Source organism: Penicillium citrinum (genome assembly GCF_028827155.1).
Source record: "Penicillium citrinum strain IBT 23319 chromosome Unknown utg000002l:1.0-3833315.0:1.0-3834789.0, whole genome shotgun sequence".
NCBI classification, from domain to species: domain Eukaryota; kingdom Fungi; phylum Ascomycota; class Eurotiomycetes; order Eurotiales; family Aspergillaceae; genus Penicillium; species Penicillium citrinum.
The window spans coordinates 2,492,072-2,511,402 of record NW_026622687.1 but is presented as its reverse complement, the minus strand read 5'-3'; the positions used below and the strand labels follow the sequence as shown (position 1 = coordinate 2,511,402).

The following is a 19,331-nucleotide window of genomic DNA, read 5'->3' as shown; positions in this document are numbered from 1 at the left end:
CTGTTCAATAGACTCCCACAACCTTGAACGCCAGCGCTATGCATTTCCAGCCCATTAATGACGCTGGGTGTAATCTATACTTTAAGATTCTTGAGTGCCACAATTGCACTCACGTCCTCGCCCATGAAATCGTAAAGGCGGAGGACTGCCATTGTTCTCGCATCCCGTTTAGTACCAGCATGACTGGCCTGTTCAAGCGCAGTCTTCAGGTCCAGCAGTACAGTCGACTTGATCTTGCCGACACGAGGTTGCTGGGCAAGGATAAAAGGATGGCTCTCGCCAACTCGAGTGGCTATGGTCGTGAGGAATACATACTTCTGTACATGACGTTCAAGCCGGTTCAAGGATACAGGTGCGGAGCCGTCCCCGAGCTCTTCTTCATCACTATCCTCGCTATCGGTGCCGTAGAGGTCAGACTCGGATTCGGATTCAAGCTCGTCCTTCCCAACTGTCTCTCCCGGAGAAGACCCATTATTGATCATTAATCGATGTTCCAATTCCTCGACTCGATCCGCATAGTCGAGGAGATCTTTGCCAATGTCTGCATGTGTACGAAGTTGTCGTTTCTGGTTCAACAGCCCTTCTACTTCCCTTCGTCGAGCTTCTACCTTGTCTCTGATAGACTGTGCGTCTCGTTGAAATGATAACAGACCAACCTTAACACCTTCTATCTTTTCCTCGCCGCCTCGGAGAGCTGTCCCCAACGAGAGGAAGTCTTGATAGTTTTCGTTGACCAAATCCAACAACTCCTTATTTAGCAACTGATCTAGGCCCCGCAATTCCTGTCGCAAATCCTCAAGACTCTGATGCCGATTTGTCAAAGAAGATAAAAATGTGGCCGGATCAAAATCAGGGGCAAGGAAAGAAGTTCGCGAGAGTGGTTCGGGGAAAGGAAGGCCGGAAGGGTCCTCGTCGAAGTCGGATCCTGACCCATCAGAGTCGCCGAACTGGAAAGCCTGGTTAGTTTTGAGCAGAATAGGGAATTGAGAGGGAGTCATTTAAAGAATGAAACCTACATGAAAGCGGTTCATGATGTACAATGTACAATGTACCGGCTTCTCACAAGGCCACTTGTCGTTGAGGGTTGACAGATGAAGCTGAGTGGTTGGACTCGGCCCCAATCGTCTTTCCAGTCTTGGCGGTCTGTTTTGGGTCTGCCATCGTTCGAGCTTTTACAATTCTTTTCTTTCTACTCCAACGGTCGATTTTCTCGGGCCTCCACCAATTTACTCTTTTTTTAACTTGCCAGCGCAGTGTGTAGCACATGCGCTGCGGATGCGACTTGAAATGCACCTCTCCTCGTGAGAGTTGTAGAAGAGTGGCGACCCTGCAGACCGGCGACAAGATAGTCTAGTCGGAGCGGGGTTCGCTCTACACTCTGCGCTGTCCTGCATTGCACACACAGAAGGAGACCAGTTTTGGTAGTACGCATCACTGTACGATGGACCTAAACTCGTTAGACCCGTTGTCCTCACGCTGGGATGGTAGTCGGCTGTCCTCCTCGTCCTTCCCCCGACAAGGTTGGCCCCGACTGTCTCCGTCCTACGCGCCTCCTTCTGCTGACGCAGGCCCCTCCTACCAAGCAAGCTGGCGGTGCTCCAACTATGCTGCTGACGAGTCCGACAGTGGCATGCGTAAGAATAACTTGCGTCAAATGAATCAGGATCACCATCTTTCATCTCGAGCTGGTCAGAGTAACTTCCCCTCTGCACGACCCGCAACGCAACCTACTCAGCCGGTGCTTGTGCGAGCATATTCTGGCAATGCCGACGACACGACCACTCAGTCTTCGACTATGTCTCCTCGGCGGTTATTCCCGTTCACGGTCTCGAAGACTTCGACTCCCTCCCGCCCGTCGGGGCCGCCGCTCCCGGCCGTCCAGGATTTCAGTATCGAAGGTATATTGCAAGCCATCGAGCCCGATATCCGCGGCACACTGGACTCGATCGCCGAAATCTGTGGACGCAGTAAATTGAGCCTAGCCAATGAATATGGAAGTCATATCGCTCCCTTGGGAGAGATTCGAGCTCCGCCAGGTGGCCTGGTCCCGCTAGAGGAGGCTAACACGAATGATGAGCGGCGTGCTGATGAAGGCGTGGCCATCTTTGATGAAGACGCTGGTATCATCGACCCCGGCCAAGCGATCCATCCCTTTTCATTCTATCGGTATCTGGAGAGTCTTCGGCAAGCTGCATTTTCCCGGGAACAGAGCGGTGCCTCGAGGTTGGATACGGCAGCACAACTACCTATTCCCGAACCGCCGATTCAGCCTGATCCGTTTTCAGAGTTATCAGCCCCGGTTTCCACTCGTGAGTTTGTCTCTAAGCAACAAAATGGTCGGGATCTTCTAGCAAAGAACATCACTTCTGGAAACGAGCAGAACCAACTCCCGGGAATAGCGACGCCGGCCGTAGTCTCAGAAGCCCACATTGATGCGCAAGCGGCCGGCTCAGAGACATCGCATGAATCACAACCCCCTTACCCTAACTACATTAGCTTGTCACCTACCCCGACAACGTGGTATGCACCAGAGGCAATTCGAACAGTGCTTGGCTGGTTGAAGTGGACTGCACGTCTAGCTGAGCCAGAGTCTCGCCCGGCCTTGCAGTCAGCGGAAAGTCGGCTGCGAGCCATGCTTGCACAATCCGCTCATGGAAGCGTCATTTAATAATCTGTTCTTGGAGAATTTTCAAGTCAGCCGTCTATAACGATTGATGAACTATGATGATATACTATTATGAACTTGCGATGCCTTTTGACGAATCTCCCGAAGCTGCATTTTGCCCTATCTACTATCACTTACTATCCAGAGTTGCATTTATTTGCAGTATATTACTAGCACCAGCACTAAGTATTGTTATTTTAATTCACACCGTCAATTTTCAATGAATGGAATCCGAAATCAAGTAGATCGCTGCCTTTTCTCAGGTCATCAATCGATGCAATGCAATTAAGAACGCTATGTCATGATAGAATATGGGGTATCAGGTCCAAACCCGTTCCATTTGGGCTTTATGCACCACCACCAATAATATTCCTTGCGAATCCCTCGAATCGCGGATAAGACCATCCATCTTTGTATTGTTCGACAAGTGGTCGAAGATCTGGTTCAACAGGAGGCTGCTGTTCTTGTACTGTATCATCCTCTTCATCTTCATCATCACTTGCGATCTCCATCTTCCCTTCAACAAGTTCCCCAAACTTCACGTCCACCGGGACCTTGCCCAAGAATGGGATATTCAATTGTTGCGCCATAACCTCACCACCACCACTTGAGAAAAGATTGCTAATCTCCCCACAGCAAGGGCATGCATATCCAGACATATTTTCTATAACTCCTAGTACCGGAATACTAGTCTTGACGCAGAAATTCGCTTCCTTGCGTACATCCGACGTCGCAACAGCCTGTGGTGTTGTCACAAGGACAGCCCCAGTTAACCTGGGCATATTATTTTGAGTTGCCAAGGTCGCGTCCGCCGTAGATAGAGTCAAAAGTTGCTCCGCTAGAGCAATGTGCTCATCACTAGTACCGGGTGGCGTATCGACGAGTAGATAGTCCGTTGAGCCCCAAGATACATCAGAAAGAAATTGACGGATCATAGCTGTTTTCTTAGGGCCGCGCCAAATAACAGCGTCGCCTCGATCACGTAGGAGAAAGCCTAGGGACATGCAGCGGAGAGAACCACGAGGCACTGGGGACTCTGAAGAAGGGTCATCTGTTGGCGCAATGGCATCGTGGACGGTGACTGGTAGCCATCCTCCGGGTGACTGAGTAATTTTTGCGCCTTCTAGACCGACTAGTCGTGGGATTGAAGGGCCTGTCAAGTCGATATCCAGAATACCGACGGATTTGCCTTGGAGGGATAGCGCCAGCGCCAGTTGAAGAGTCACGGAGGATTTCCCCACGCCTCCCTTGCCGGAGAGAACCTAGAATGCCGTTGAGTCAGTGATGTCTGCTTTATATTGCCCCAACTCTTGGAAGATCTTAAAGAGTCCCGGTCCATTTGCGCTTTTGTTATCGATAAGCGGTTGGTGAGGGGCAAAAGTCTGCGATGGTAGAACTTCCAAGAGGGCTATAGACGGCGAGCGCATCGCACATAGTATAGACTTACCAGCACTATATTCTTCACTCCATCCAAGGGCATGTTTGAATAGTCAATTGTTGCAGTTGGGCAAAGAATAGAAAGGTAGAGCGTGAGTTTCTAGAAGGTGGGGATGCCAGCCGATGTTCGGATTGCTTATCAATCGTCCTCTGACTAAAACAAGTTCCGTGGATGGATGCGATTAGATGCTTCTCTACAATTCGGAAAATTTATGCCATGAGTCTGAATCTCTTTCTTCTCTTTGCTAAAGATATGAGTAGTCTACCTAGCTCGGGTGTCTCACTCCTTGTGAGTACTGCATGTATCATTAAACATCACTGTAGAATCTACCTCGTGGGACAGCGAACACTCATTGCTTTGAGTGGTGGCCCAAACTCCCATGAATAATTGAGAGAAAGTAAAAGAGCCTTATTATCATGGTGTGTTGGTTAATCAAGTCCATTTCTGAACGAGAACGCCTCCACGCTTGAATTCGGGAAGATCGCCAAGGACGACCTGTCGGTCCGTCAGCTCCTTGCTGGGGAAAGTGGTCATCAACACCCATTGGCGAGACTGACTATCCGGAGATGCAGCCGCAACAAATGAGTAGACATCACCCAGGGTTGCAGTGGTGTTGAAACGGGATGTCAGCCGAGTTCCGTCTCCAAGGCGGATCTGAAGAGTGACCGTAGGCTGTGATTCATCAACCTCCGGCTTAGCTGGTTCACTGGTTGTCTGAGGAGGAGTGGCAGAAGGTGTAGAATGTTGGCTCTGAACACCAGGAGTCGGACTACCGAGACGCTGGCCAGCACCGGAGAAGGCCTTGTACTTAGGCTTAGGCTTGGTGTACTTCTCTTCGTGCTGCTTCAATTCAACATCCACCTCTTGTCCCGCTTGAACATTCATAATTGTAAGAGGGGCACGACCTTGTCGAATGCCTTCCAAGATCTCGGCATTCCGAGGGTCATCAGATCGATATAGGTCACCATCATCTACAGAGAAACCGTCGGCCCAGAAATGGAGGGTACGCTGTACACGTTGAGCACGCTGAGGAGCGGGACCAGCTGGGTCAGCAATGACCCGGCTCGGAGCATCATCGCCACCAAGTGTGCGCGCAGTGCCGGTGAAATGGGATTGGCGAGAAGGAGTGTCTTCTGATGGGGGAGGTTGGGCTCTATGGACGCAGGCATTAGCATTCTATAAGAGAAATAATTCTGCGGAGATGTGACAATTCTTACCTCCGAGCCTTTTCGAGAATCTTCTTCTTGAGATCATCAGGGTTTTGAACTGCCAACCCAGACTTCTCTCCTCCCGCAAAGAAATCCTGGTCTGAGGATCCATCATCTTCGGATGACTCCTGGGCGTCTCCTGTGGAGAAATCACCCAATGTCGCAAACTTCTTTTTGGGTGCTGAGCGGCGCGAAGATGATGAAGTTGCAGGAGCTGCAGATGAGGCGGGACCAGCTCCACCACCAAGTGTTCGGCCTCCTTCAGATGCCGCAGATGCTTCTTCGGTATTCAGTTGTCGACCCCCACCTGTGTTCATATCCTGCAAAGCCTCATCTTGCTCTGCGAAGAACTCGGTAACTGCTGCTTCAATGTCACCATGGTTGGCTGCGAGATACTGCTGGGCCTTTTCAAAGGACAAACTAGAGTCAATGGGTTTTCGTATCTTCATAGCAAAGTATATTTACCTGTTCGGGTTGTGTACCAGTCATGGCACAGAACTGAGACACGACTTCATCGTGCTCCGCGGGGTTGTGGTCCATACTTGAGCTTATCGGGTTGATACTGAATCGGTGAAGATGCCAAGCTTAACTGTCGTCAATTTAATAGTGAAGATGGCGGTTGTAAAGAGGGTTTGCTATGCTCAAGGCGATGTTTAGAGAAGAACGCAAGCTGACCGCGGGCAGGTACGTCACTTACCACAATTGGTCAGCCGGAGCGGCTGATCTTCCGATTTCAGCCTCAGGCAGAAATATTATATACATCGACGATTGATTTAGTTACATTACAGTAAGATGAAGGTTTTTTGTAGTTTAATCATTTGAATGTCCATCATTATGTACATTTATTCTCTATATTGTGCATTTTTATTGCAGAAAATTCTTCAGAAAGTCGGCCTAATTTCTATATAAACATTCCCAGATCAAGCATGAGGAAGCAATGGAAAAGTGTAATGATATTACTCAAATTACTGACCATTAATCAGTAATTTCCAGTCACAACAAGTATGTGGCCCCCGGAAACTACCGGGTTAGTATCTTGTCTTCTTACATCAAAATCTCATGGTACTAGGTCACGGTCTGCTCCATAGATATTGTGTTTCGAGGTAGTGGGGTAATCTTGGCGTCAGTTGACCAAAACTTGAATACTATTTTGTTCTATATTGGGAGTATATAATTCTCCAAATTTCACCCCCCAGCTTAGTAAATTTCATCTTGAACAACCTAGGTAGGTACATGCCATTTGGTAGCTGTTATCGTATACCATGATCAAGCCCCGCGAGTAGTATGACAAGCAGAGCTGGGTACAACTTGTACAGACCCATGTAAATCCCATTGCAACTCTAAGACGTTTTACCATAGGAAGCAGGAGCTCTATCCAGTAGAATTATTACATTTAATTATAGGATAACCTTTATCCTCTATGAAATACTTTTGTGTAGATATCCTGTGATGCCGCAAAACTGCTGACCTAAGCGAATGAGCGGACCAACGCCGCCATCGCGAATCTCAGGTCAACCAAGTTCATACCTGCCCCCGTCTTCAACCCTTCTCTCAACTCTCCCAATCATTCCGATTCATTCATAGCCATGGCTTCCGATGCAGCTGCTGGCTCTCGAGCTGAGCTCTTCGACTCCGCCGTCACAGTCCCCTCCGATTCGGAGAACTATTCTGCAAACAACGAGATGACTTCAACACAGTCGGAGTCCCCAAGCTCCAGTTCTGGTGCACCTATGATTCTCTACCAACCACCTAGTGTCTGGGGCCTTTTGCGTGGTGCCGCGATCAACCTCATCCTTCCCTTCGTGAACGGCCTAATGCTGGGCTTCGGTGAGCTATTTGCCCATGAAGCTGCGTTTCGCCTGGGATGGTCGAACACCAAGGTATGTTGCACGGAAATCTACTCCTATACGCATGTGCTCAGTCACTGATCACTATTACCTGCTAGATCTTCCCGACCTACCGCCGAGCACACCCCGTGGGCCCTGGAGTTGAGATTCGCGAACTTCCGTCGGATCGTCGCAGAACATTGAAAGACACTGCTTCCTTGGAGTAGACGATTGACCGCAACCCCCCCCCCAATACATTCTGCTTTTACCATAGAGACATTCATTGATCGAGAGAATGGGTCTGCCCTGGAATAGGAATTACAAAAAGCGGCCTTTTTTTGATTGCGTGATACCTGCCGTGGCTCCTACTGCCCCCCCTGTGACCCTTTTTTGCGTGTATATAGATTACTCAGATGGCGCCTGGCGAACTGGAATTGATCTGATACATATTACTTTTGAGAACAACTGAGAACAACTGGACAGAAACAAGACGATTGTAGTCAAGTACATGGAGTATACCCGAAGCCCCCCGACTTCGCAACCGAATTGCGGCGAGTGTTTACTGGGGCTTGGCCGCCCGGCAGAAAAAGTCTCAACGCTCGGCGCGCCGCGATTCGTGGCCCATTCTCCGCTTCCCCAATCTTGTCTGCAACTCTCCATATCCTCAAATAAAAATGATGGGAGCTGCTGGTCTGAAGGGGCCCAGCGCAGCCACCGCGTTTGCGCGTCAAAGGATGACCGCTGTCCCTAGATCTGTTCGATCGGTTGGTTTCGTTCCTGTCAACCCCGGAAGAGCATCGAAAACCGACTAATCCGATCTTCTGCATAGATATCGACTATCCGATCTCAGCACCCTCGTAACGCCGGTCTTCGGGGCCAATTCAATTCAGGTCTCACTGGCAATGTATCCTGGCGTGCTGCCCCAGCCATGGCTGGCCCAGCTGCTGTTCGATTCAATTCCACTTCCACCCCGGCAGCCGATCCGACCCCGGCAAAAAGTGTATTGGAAGGACTTCCCGAGTCCAATGAACTTGCGGGACTCGATATCACGAAAATTCCAGAGCAGATCGGATACTTGAAAGAGCTTGGATTGGACTTCGGTTGGGGCCCCGCTGCCATGATCGAATGGGTCATCGAACATTTGCACATTACCAGCGGCCTGCCATGGTGGGCTAGTATTGTCGGCGCAGGTCTTATTGTTCGTCTTGCCCTTCTGAAGCCCATGCTCAACGCATCCGATCAAGGTGCGAAGATGCAAAATATGAAACCCCAATCTGAACCGCTGCGACGGGAGATGATGGCTGCCCTGAAGGACCAGAACCAAATTGAAGTACAACGCAAGCGAGCTGAGCTGTCAGAACTTAATAAGGTGCACGGTATCAACCCTTGGAAGAATTTGATCCCCATGCTCCAGATTCCTCTTGGTTTCGGTACTTTCCGAGTCGTCCGTGGTATGGCGGGACTACCTGTACCTGCCATGCTGGACGAGTCTGTTCTCTGGATCCAGGATCTGACCATCTCCGACCCCTACTACCTTTTGCCCGCCGCAACTACGGCATTCATGTACTTCACTTTGAAGGTTAGTGGCCTTGCAGTCGCGAATTCGAGCATAGCAGCTAGCTAACTTTGACCAATATAGAAAGGTGGAGAATCTGGAATGGGTGATTTCATGAATAGCGCCGCTGGAAAATCAATGATGATTGGTCTCCCATCAATCTCATTCCTCTTCATGGCATTCATGCCCAGTGCTCTCCAGCTCTACTTCGTTGCCACCGGTGCCTTTGCTCTGGGCCAATCGTATCTGGTCAACTCCAGGAAATTCCGTCAAATGATGGGCCTGACCATTGCGAGACGTCTCGCCGTGGACAACTCTGCCGAAGATGCGCAGAACTATCTTGCTAGACTGCAAAAGCAGGTTGATGCGCGCCTGAAGCCCAAAGCAGAGGTTGAGCAAAAGCCTCAATCCCAGAACGTGAGCAAAATCGACAAACTTGTTGACGGCATGTCGGAACACTTCCGTCAAGCAAAGACGGACATCAGCACTAAAATCTCAGAAGCATCCGGCAAAGGCCCAACCACCAACCCCGATGGCTCCCCCGCCCCGCCGCCGCGTCTGACTGATGCTGAGCGCAAGAAGGCCCTAGAGTACGAACAGGAGCAGCAGTCCATGGACGCTTTCCGTCGTGAGGAACGCAACCATGCCCGCCGAAATGCGCAAATGCAGGCGCTCCGGGCCGAGCGAGAGAAGGCTAAGGCTTCCTTCCACAGGCACCAAAATGATGCTCGCCAGCAGCAGAGCAGGGGCCGGAAATAATTATTATCAGCATGTATAAACTGTACAATATGGCGCTGTACTTGGTAATCTGTTTTCATGTATTCCAGGATTAGAAATAAGTGACTACTCTACACCTTAACGCTAAGTGACGGTAGATTGAAGGCCGTGAACGGCTATATTTGACTCCATTTCAAGCATGTATTCTACCAAGACTTGAGTGAATCTCATTTGATTGAATATAACCCAGGTTCATCGTTTACTCCCTGAACGACACAATTAGCTTCAGGTGCCTACTCATAGATCAGACACGCCGTCAGTATGTATATTGTCTGTCTGTCGCTTTCAGTCAGGGTAGTATAGTATCACCACTTTCTCTATTTAATATCGAGATACTCCATCAAGAGACAGCCTACGAGACCCACGGCCTAGGCGGCCCGTTATGAGTTCAATTTGGGGAGCCCGCGGAATGGGAGATGCCGCGGAACGGGTTGCTTGGAGGCGCAACGGAAGAAGAATACATTCAGCTGGTCTTGGATACCAGATTAGTATACAAAGAAATGAAATATAATGTCTTTCATATCCTAACATATATCAAAACTAGAGGCTTCCTGAAGGAGATTCTACTCTGAAATCTTGAAGAGTCCAATAATTCGCTTGATAAACCCTCCGTTCAACCAGCCCTATGGCGACCGGAATCACCATGGCTATTGCAGAGCCACCCATGACAACTCATTTGAGAGATCATTTGAAACTGGACAAGACTTTTCCAATCAAAAGCCCGATCAAAAAGTCCCTGCCTGCAGTATGGATGAGATCAGGTACTTCAAAGGGCCTCTTCATTCAACGTAAATATCTTCCTGAATCCACACATCTTTGGGAGCCCATTCTGCTATCTGCTATGGGATCTGTGGGTGCTGATTCAAGGCAAATTGATGGGATTGGGGGCGCCACATCCACAACGTCCAAGGTTGCTGTCATTGAGAAATCTCAACGCCCTGATATCGATGTCGAATACACTTTTATTCAAGTGGCCCCAGACCAAGCAAAGACTGATATGACTGGAAACTGTGGCAATATTGCTTCTGGAGTTGGACCATTTGCTCTAGATGAAGGAATGGTGAAGGCAGCTCCAGGTCAAAAAGAGGTGAGAAGATTGTATCAATTTACAAGCGATAAAGTATTGACAAAGACGATCATAGATTGATATTCGAATCCTCAACACTAACACTGGACAAACTCTTGTGGAAACAGTGCAAGTGGCAGCTGATGGAAGTTTCCTAGAAGATGGTGACTATAGTATCCCCGGAGTTCAAAGTACGTCGAGTCGAATTAAAGTCTCGTTTTTAAACCCGGGGGGAAGCATGACTGGTCAGATCTTCCCTACCGGAGCTTTGCAGGAAATGCTGAACGTTTCTTCTTCATTGGTGGGAGAATTCTCTGTGCGCGTCAGTTTGGTGGATGCTGCAAACCCATTTGTCCTAGTTGATGCATCTTCGATAGCCACTCAAGGCCACTCAGCCTGGACCAACGCAGAGGATACTGAATTCCTATCTGTGGTGGAAGATATCCGTCGGGCAGGTGCGGTGCGTTTTGGACTAGCTCCGAATCTTGAGATCGCTGGCCAAACTCGGGGAACGCCAAAGATAGCGTTTCTGTACCCGGCAAGCCAGGATGACGTGGAAGCGGATATTGAGGTTCTCTCATTTACCATGGGCAAACGCCATAGTAGTTTGCAATTGACCGGTGCAGTGTGCCTTGGAGCAGCTATGTCGATCCACGGCACTGTAGCTTGGGATTTGGTCCAAAGAAAGAATAATGACAGACTACCAAAACATGGAATGTTGGTCGAAGGCCATGAAATTGCATCGGCGTTACCTATGGGGATCCGGCATCCAGCTGGAGTGATTCATGCTCAGACACTACTGGGGCTAAGTGGGAAAGGTGAAGTTCAAGTGGAACAAGTGGCTGTATTTAGAACGGCTCGCCGACTCTTCAAAGGGAGTGTATTCTACAGAGCATGATCGTTTTCAGCAATATATTTATTCTCACAGATCGTAACACTTCTCGATATCTTCTTCTCCGAGGCATAAATCTTGCCTGGAGTCTTGACCGAATATAACATACACTAAAAAGTTTTTTAAGCTCGCCTAGATTACGTTCCGATTCATTTTCATGTCTACACAAATCAAAGAATGTGCTCAGTGAGAGACGTCAAGAATGCAGGGAATTATCACCAGAAATTCAGTGAGCTCAAGAGAAATTCAATATATCACTATCAACGACGATAGGCAGATATAGTTACGTACGTCTTCATCAATTACTAATTGGTTACCGCCCTCGCATTGTGCAGCCACCCGGAGATGTATAGTTGCCACAAAATATGCCGTGTAAGAGTATGATGTCATTTTTATAGATAAACACGGTTATACACTCGCAGAAACAGAATAGCCTTGTTTACTACGATTGTATTCACAAAAAAAAAAAAATTGGACAGCAACAACTGGATCTGACCAGATATGGAGAAGCTAGGGTTTGCCTCCGCGGAATCGTTGATGCCGCGGCAACTTTGATTCCGTGGAGTCCTAACTGTCCCAGAGGCTTGGATGTTGGGATATCTTTTACTCATGTATGTATAATAATAAGTTCAGTCGAGGTGACTTTCCACCAATGACCAACAACACTCTCATTCATGGTATTTCTTTCCAAATGGCCTTCGTTTCTATTCGCTCAAAGACTGCAGAGGCAATTTCTCAATGGGTAAATTTCATGAACTGTAGCGGATAGTTGACCTACAGAGAAGGTCATTTCAAGCAATACATCCCACAGTGGGTCTCTTTAGTTGCAGGAGGCGTTCGCAGGTGGCATGGAAGCAGCTATAACGGTAGATAACTTGCATCAATTCCCCTCAACAATACTAATCTATTACTTAATATCCTTTTGAATATTCAAAAACTCGGGTTCAGCTCCTTCAGAAAGGCCCAATTGGCCCATCCAATCCCTTACGATTGATTCACCAGGTTGCCCACCAAGAAGGCATCAGATCATTGTACACTGGATGCTCCACACTAACCATTGTAAGATTCTAACCCCTCCATTGAATCTATCTAGTACTAACCTAGAAAGTCTGACCGATGTATTTAGGGCACGACCGCGAAAGCAGCGGCCCGATTTCTCTCCTACGACTCCATCCGTAATTCCCTGACCGATGATCATGGCCGACTTTCTCCTAGCCGTGGCATTCTAGCCGGAATGGTCGTCGGTGCCGTGGAGAGTGTACTGGCCGACACGCCTACAGAAAGAACCAAAACAGCATTGTAGGTAAACTCGAATGTAGGACTTGTCTAGATATGCTAATTCTTGAGTCTTGCACAAAGTTGGCGATGCCAAAAACGCCAGACAATTTACGTCTAGCAGCCATGCAGTTACTGTATTAGTCCAAAAAATATGGCCTTATCGAACTATATCGTGGTGTTTTATCTACCACAATCAAACAGTCTGCCACATCGGCAGTCCGTATGGGATCTTATAATATTCTCAAGGAAGTAATGAAATCTTACGGCATCACGACAAGTGTGGTAACAAACTTTGCAACCGGTGCGCTTGCGGGAGTTATTACGGTCTATGCTACTCAGCCATTTGATACGATCAAAACACGAGCTCAGGGTGTTCAGGGAGCAAGTATCGCCGAAGCGGTCCGAAGTGTTGTCCGTGATCATGGGCTCCCAGGCTTCTGGAAAGGGAGCTCTATGCGATTGGGACGTTTGCTGTTGAGTGGCGGCATTGTATTCTCGGTATATGAGAAGATCGTATCTTTACTTTCCCCGATGACATAGATATTCTATTGAACTGGAGGAAATTAATCGAAAATCATAGATATAAAGAACCTGTGGCTTGACAAGAGCGATTGTTACTAGTATATCACTTCTTGCCACGACCGCTACACAATAGGGGAACTAAGCAGTTTTCCGGATTGCCCTATGAACGATTGACGTCCATTTCTTTTCAATTTTGGATTTATGGCGCGATTGTGTCTGGCTTTCGACGCTCGAACATTCGAATACGAAGGTTATACAGTATCGATATAACGTGCTTAACGATCGTCATTTGTCGTACCTTTTTCATATTGGGGCGCATCTCTAATTGCGGAGCACATTCCCCAGAAAAACCAAAGGTAATAAATGCATAGAGGACAAAGGTCAGTGCAGCAAGTTGTAGAACTAGTTTCTTGCTTCCGCGGATGAAGGTAGGATTTGCCGCGGGACATCACTCTTTACAGACATCCAGAGTAAAATTCATCAGCTAATGATATGGTAACGCCTGTATGTCTTTGAGATGCGATTGGATACGGGTATAATGTGGGAATCACACTGGAGATGGTTACGACGGGATCTCAAGATCCGCGGATGAAATGATGGGCCCACGCGGCCTGCCGTGACGCCTTTTACTCCACACGAGGTTAAAGAAAAAGCCGAGAGTGTGGGGAAAAAAAATCTGGGGTTATCGGAGGTTTCCATTGCATATAAACTTGGCATATAAGATGCGAGAGGTGACACATGCAAAAGATCTGCCACACATCAACAGGTCAAACCTCACCAATCATTTGACCATGCCTTTAAGCAAACTTCGCGGGGACTCATTATGTCTCGCTCAGATGCTTCTTTCAGTAGCACCTGCTTTTATCTCATACGGATATAATCAAGCCGGGGTTTCCCCCCTTGCCACTCTTCAATCATGGTATTTTGTCCCTGCAGGATTGAAATGGAATAATTATGAGATGGAGCTGATTCAATTTGTAGGGTGGTCCAGTTTCCAGAGATTGATACTGTAAACACAGAAGGGAGTATCAAACAACGAAACTCCACAAGAAAGGGTGCGGTTATTGCATCTCTTCAACTAGGTGCACTAATAGGTGCACTCTCATGCACCTACTTCGGTGATCGTTATGGCCGGCGCAAGACTATTGTTATGGCTGCTATCATCACTATGATTGGAGAAATATTGCAGTGCTCATCCTACGATATTGTGCAGTTTACACTTGGTAGGACGATTCTTGGTATTGGAATTGGACAATTGAGTGCAACCGTCCCAGTATGGCAGGCCGAGTGTAGTTCAGCCAAGCATCGTGGACAACATGTCGTGGTCGATGGGATTTGCATGGTCCTTGGTTTCGTGATTACCAACTGGGTTGACTACGGCTTCAGTAAGACAACTGGTGAAGTACAGTGGCGAGTTCCATTGGCCATAGCTTTGATCTTTCCATTGATTGTACTTGGGTCTATATTCTTGCTACCTGAGTCCCCGCGCTGGCTGGTCCTGAAATCCAGAACGGACGAGGCGACACAGAGTTTGGCTGCATATAGAGGTCTCTCGATTGACGATGAAGCAGTGCAGATGGAGATTGCGTCTATCCAATCATCACTGGAACTCACGGGGGAGTCTAAAAATTTCAATCTTTTAGATCTCTTCTCGGGAAAGGATGATGAACGTCTTCTCTATCGATTCGCCCTCTGCCTTGTCATCCAATTCTTCCAGCAGATGTGTGGCGGCAATCTCATATCCACATATATTTCGACAATTTTTGAAGAAAACCTCGATCTTGGATCAGAATTATCTCGGATTCTTGGCGCTAGTGCACTTACTTGGAAGTTTTTCTGTAACTTCATTCCTTATTTTGCGATTGACCGATTTGGTCGTCGCAAAGTATTTATTCTCAGCGGAGCTGGAATGTGTCTCTGCATGACGGTCTTGGCGATCACGACCAGTTTTGGCAACGCCAGCAGAGGACTATCAATTGTGTCAGTAGCTTTTATCTGGCTCTTCAATCTATTCTATCCTATTGGGTTCTCCGGTGCGAATTTTCTATATTGCACTGAAGTCGCGCCAATGCGGCTACGTGTCGCTATGTCGTCGGCATCGACGGCAAACAAGTGGCTTTGGAACTTTGTCGTGGTTATGATTACGCCCGTTGCACTTGATACTATCGGGTGGAGATACTACATTGTTTATGCGGTTATATCGGCGTGTATCCCGGTGGTTGTATACCTCTTCTATCCCGAAACAATGGGCCGAAATCTGGAGGCCTTAAGCCAGGTATTCCGTGACGCTCCCTCTGCGTGGAGTATCGTAGCTTTGGCAAAGCAGGTTCCGAAAGGAGATGTACTGGACACGGAAGAAGATGTATCGGGGGGGGAAGATGACGATTGTGCAGAAAGAACATGCTTGATTCTCGAGTTCACGCTACGCCGACCAGATATACTACGATTTTTCTATTTTGCTCTAACTGTTCGTAGAAATGTTATGTTGGGTATGCAAGTAATTCAGTCATTCATTCAACTCATGCGGATTCTATCGTATATCTATGGATTATAAGCCCTTCTCAGCAGCCTGGGTCACATTCTACTCATTTTCACCTTATTGTCCTTACCCTCTACGGGCAGTTCAAAATGACACTAGACCTTTGATACCTACCCACTACCTAGAAGTACTACATATGCAGAGATATTGCATTTACTTTGTTCATACGCCCAGATACTAGCCCAATGAATAAATGTATGCATTTTGTACATTTTCTCAATGATATTTCTTAATTGAGAGAGACGTTGGGCATGTTCGCAGCTTGTAAACGATTGGTCTAATTTCCATGACAGTTTTAGTTGTCATGTAAGCCGGGCTGCTGTGAATGCAGGAAGCATTTGAACGAAGTGAAGGCAGCCCAAAAAGTATGGCTTCAGCAACCGAAAATGCTCGCGTGGCCATTGCTTTGCGAAGTGTGCCGTATGTCTTGATGACGGTCTCCCTTTCATCGTCCACTTCGCAAAGTATGTTTGGAAAAGTCTTGTGAGAGAAGTGAAGATCAACCAATTCCAACAAAGAGGCGAAATTTAATAGCTATGTTGCTTTTGATGACACACCGGAGCCAGTACCTTTCGCAAAATCAGGACTTCAATGTCCAGATGCTCAAATCGTCATCTAGAGCTCAGGTAGTCTGCATAGGGATTGAAACAAGAGGCAAGGGCAAAGGTGTCTTCTCGTCCTTCTCACAGACAGCTCGCTCAAGCTTCTGCGTCATGGAAGCACAAAATGTATCCACGTACGCCGTCCACGCCGCAGCGCAGGCATAGACAATTCCAATCCAAATGGGAATACAAATACCCACGACCCACGGCGGACGTAATGGGATCCAATCTCGCTCATCATCTGTCGCTGCCTCACCTCCCTCCCATGGTTGCCCACTAATACCATAGAGCATCCATACTAAGACGACACGCAGCAATGTGCCGTGAAGTAGATAAACCGCAAAGCTTTGCTTGCCAAGCCACAATAGAAGTCGGTTAGACAGGAAATCCTTTGTAGACGGCGATATGTAGATTGCAAATATGATCAAGTCGATGGCCAGTGCAGTGTATCGTTTCCCAATATTGACCTCCGGTGGAAATATGTATTCGGCCAATTTGAACATTGCGTTGGACCAAGATGACCATTCTGGGTGTTCACCTGGATAAGATGCAATGAATAGACCGATTATTGTCAACGGAATCGATATCATCTTTCTTCCGACTGGATGGGCATCAACCCAGGATTTGAAGGTGGTGGTATAAGAGAGGTCGCTCAGAAGCATGCCGTAGACTGCTTGCATTTGAAAAGTCTCTGTTGTTCATTAGACTAGGCCATTTATGATAGTGGTAAAAGTGATGAGAGACGCCCAATTCTCGAATCTTAATGCACTTACCAACATCTTTCGCGGCATCTTGGTGGAAATATAGAATCATACCCACATAAACCACCATTCTGTATCGGAAACGCATGAACATCGTAGCAAAAAGTAAGATATAAATCAACATGGATGCTTCCAAAAGGGGCAATAGTGCCCACTGATGGTCATCATATGCCATATATCCAGTTGTCCACGTCGACAGGAAATTCTTGCCCAATCGAAGAATCTCATCCCAAAGCGATTCCTCCAACTCTGGAGCCGCATACCGACACCACCAGCAGTCTGAGCGATTGGCCACGACAAAGCCCCCAAACTGGGCGACTACCCAAGAAATAACCATAGCGATAGTCGCGGGAAATATCAAGCGTGGAGGTCTTCGAAATGCACTTTTCGAGATTGTGGTAAATGCCCCCATGATATCGCCGGATCGAGATTGTTTGAGTGGTTTCAACCCACAGACGTAGCCTGTCAGAAAGGCGAATATCGTTACACCAATACGTCCTTGCCAGGGAATTCGCAAAATCGGCCATTGCAGGATCCTAGGAGAGGCATCTTCGTTGTCTCTGGGAGAAAATAGATCGTAGTCCCAGGCGCGGGCGAGATGGGTGAGAACAACTAGGAAAGAAGCGATTCCGCGGAGGCCCTATGAAAGTTTGGGGTCAGATCTTTGAACCCTCGTACAGAAACAAACATCGAATATATGTTTAGAGCACTCACATCGATCCACTTGACACTTTTCCGCGGATCACCTTTTGTTGACGAGTCTCCCTGGTTCCACGAAAGAGCAGCTGAGATAGGCGCGGGAATGGAAGTCGAAGGAAGATTGTCTCGTAACCGAGTGTAGATATGAGATGATTGAAAGTATGGCATGGTTGTTAGATGGACAAGAGTGCTTCAAGGTCCAGATCCATACACGGGATCAAAAACGTGCCTATACAACAAGTCTAACGAGGCGCATTCGGATATGTGAATGAACGAAAGCTGAAGTTTGACTTGGAAGTAGTCAAAACAGGTATACTTCCCTCATATTCCTCTCACGAAGACCAAGACCCGGAATAGAATGAAAAGAGAGTGGAAATGATAGCAAACATCTACAGAAGAGAGAAAATGAACCTGCCAAGAAAGAAGGGGCAACGCCTGACGCGGCATCAACAAATTCCCAATTCAACCTCGTTTGAAGGGCGCACTGCAGCAAGAATATCACCAATCAGTCTAGTTAAGGCCGTAGTGGCGCGATCCAGAGCCCTGTACGAACCGTTAGTAGGTGATGAACGAACCCGCCCCATACAAGTACATACGATCACTTGCCATGTATCGCCATGAACCAGGGGCTTTGCGCGTCAATGGGATTGGTATGCGAGGACTTGTACTGTAGATATGTTGATAGTATTTCAAAGGGTTGATTGTGGCGTTGGGCCCTTGCAGGGATTGTATGCAGCGGCGCGGTCCTTTTTAGGGCATGACCTGTCGATCTAATCATTGGCCAGTGATCTACAATACATACAGTAATAAAATTGGTATTTTATGATTAGTGGTTTGTGAGCTTGTATTCATTTATTATGGAGCTTTGGGTATGCAGATGCTATTTTTACTCTGCCAAATCTGCTGAAAAAGCCAACTATAAATCTCATTTCGAAACTGTTCGTGGAAGGGTCATGATAATTGTCCCTGTCAAGGAGGCCTTCTGTCCAGGATCGGCATATGAATTGCACCACATGCTAGCTATATGAGTAGGTGCTGGAATGCTTGATCCAAATTGAGATCGAAGCTAGTGTATATGCACTGCCCATCCAGGGTGAGTGTCACATATCTATGTATTTCAAGTCTAGGGCCATTCCAAGCCCAAGAAAAATTGAGTAGAGCAGGATCGGATCGATGCATGAGAACATCCTGTTCAGAAACTAGATTGTGTCTTGCAAACCAGCGTATCAATCAAGATAGTACTTGTAGTAAATGTAATGAACCAACTAATGATGAATCAGAAGCATTCAAATCCCCATTTCTAGTACTAGGAAGTATCTTTAGGACGCGGCGAAGGATGAAGAACGCGTACAGAAAAACAAAATCATGCTGTGCATCCTGTACATAATTTGGTATAAGAAGAAAAAGAAAAGCAAAGGTATCGAATTCTATGTCCTGTCATAATCTCGAAAAAAGGCCCTGTTCGTTACTATGTAAATATTCCAATAAACCCAAAATCCAAAG

At 47.5% G+C, this 19,331-nt stretch overlaps 9 protein-coding genes across 9 annotated transcripts; 5 read left to right on the top strand and 4 right to left on the bottom strand.

The window, feature by feature from the left end:
* Positions 1–74: 74 nt before the first annotated feature.
* Positions 75–998, bottom strand: N7469_002758 (COG2 family protein; the record flags this gene model as incomplete). The annotated part of the gene is made up of 1 exon (XM_056641678.1): positions 75–998. The coding sequence occupies one exon, from the start codon at positions 996–998 to the stop codon at positions 75–77; it is 924 nt and encodes a 307-aa protein (XP_056504172.1).
* Positions 999–1,441: 443 nt separating this feature from the next.
* Positions 1,442–2,668, top strand: N7469_002757 (uncharacterized protein; the record flags this gene model as incomplete). Its single annotated transcript, XM_056641677.1, has 1 exon — positions 1,442–2,668. One exon carries the CDS (start codon positions 1,442–1,444, stop codon positions 2,666–2,668), a length of 1,227 nt encoding a protein of 408 aa, XP_056504171.1.
* A 344-nt stretch (positions 2,669–3,012) lies between these two features.
* Positions 3,013–4,145, bottom strand: N7469_002756 (Mrp/NBP35 family ATP-binding protein; the record flags this gene model as incomplete). The annotated part of the gene is made up of 2 exons (XM_056641676.1): positions 3,013–3,927; positions 4,113–4,145. The coding sequence occupies 2 exons, from the start codon at positions 4,143–4,145 to the stop codon at positions 3,013–3,015; spliced, it is 948 nt and encodes a 315-aa protein (XP_056504170.1).
* A 390-nt stretch (positions 4,146–4,535) lies between these two features.
* On the bottom strand, positions 4,536–5,851 carry N7469_002755 (protein phosphatase regulator SHP1; the record flags this gene model as incomplete). The annotated part of the gene is made up of 3 exons (XM_056641675.1): positions 4,536–5,256; positions 5,321–5,715; positions 5,777–5,851. The coding sequence occupies 3 exons, from the start codon at positions 5,849–5,851 to the stop codon at positions 4,536–4,538; spliced, it is 1,191 nt and encodes a 396-aa protein (XP_056504169.1).
* Positions 5,852–6,897: 1,046 nt separating this feature from the next.
* Positions 6,898–7,364, top strand: N7469_002754 (TOM13-domain-containing protein; the record flags this gene model as incomplete). The annotated part of the gene is made up of 2 exons (XM_056641674.1): positions 6,898–7,191; positions 7,257–7,364. The coding sequence occupies 2 exons, from the start codon at positions 6,898–6,900 to the stop codon at positions 7,362–7,364; spliced, it is 402 nt and encodes a 133-aa protein (XP_056504168.1).
* Positions 7,365–7,811: 447 nt separating this feature from the next.
* On the top strand, positions 7,812–9,451 carry N7469_002753 (membrane insertase OXA1; the record flags this gene model as incomplete). The annotated part of the gene is made up of 3 exons (XM_056641673.1): positions 7,812–7,901; positions 7,967–8,716; positions 8,777–9,451. 3 exons carry the CDS (start codon positions 7,812–7,814, stop codon positions 9,449–9,451), a joined length of 1,515 nt encoding a protein of 504 aa, XP_056504167.1.
* A 643-nt stretch (positions 9,452–10,094) lies between these two features.
* On the top strand, positions 10,095–11,433 carry N7469_002752 (uncharacterized protein; the record flags this gene model as incomplete). Its single annotated transcript, XM_056641672.1, has 2 exons — positions 10,095–10,556; positions 10,612–11,433. The coding sequence occupies 2 exons, from the start codon at positions 10,095–10,097 to the stop codon at positions 11,431–11,433; spliced, it is 1,284 nt and encodes a 427-aa protein (XP_056504166.1).
* Positions 11,434–14,018: 2,585 nt separating this feature from the next.
* N7469_002751 (sugar porter family MFS transporter) lies at positions 14,019–15,715 on the top strand (the record flags this gene model as incomplete). The annotated part of the gene is made up of 2 exons (XM_056641671.1): positions 14,019–14,146; positions 14,209–15,715. Coding segments are annotated over 2 exons (1,635 nt in total), but the record flags the coding sequence as incomplete, so codon positions are not given.
* A 673-nt stretch (positions 15,716–16,388) lies between these two features.
* Positions 16,389–17,996, bottom strand: N7469_002750 (acyltransferase family protein; the record flags this gene model as incomplete). Its single annotated transcript, XM_056641670.1, has 3 exons — positions 16,389–17,059; positions 17,142–17,769; positions 17,844–17,996. The coding sequence occupies 3 exons, from the start codon at positions 17,994–17,996 to the stop codon at positions 16,389–16,391; spliced, it is 1,452 nt and encodes a 483-aa protein (XP_056504164.1).
* Between the last annotated feature and the right edge of the window lie 1,335 nt (positions 17,997–19,331).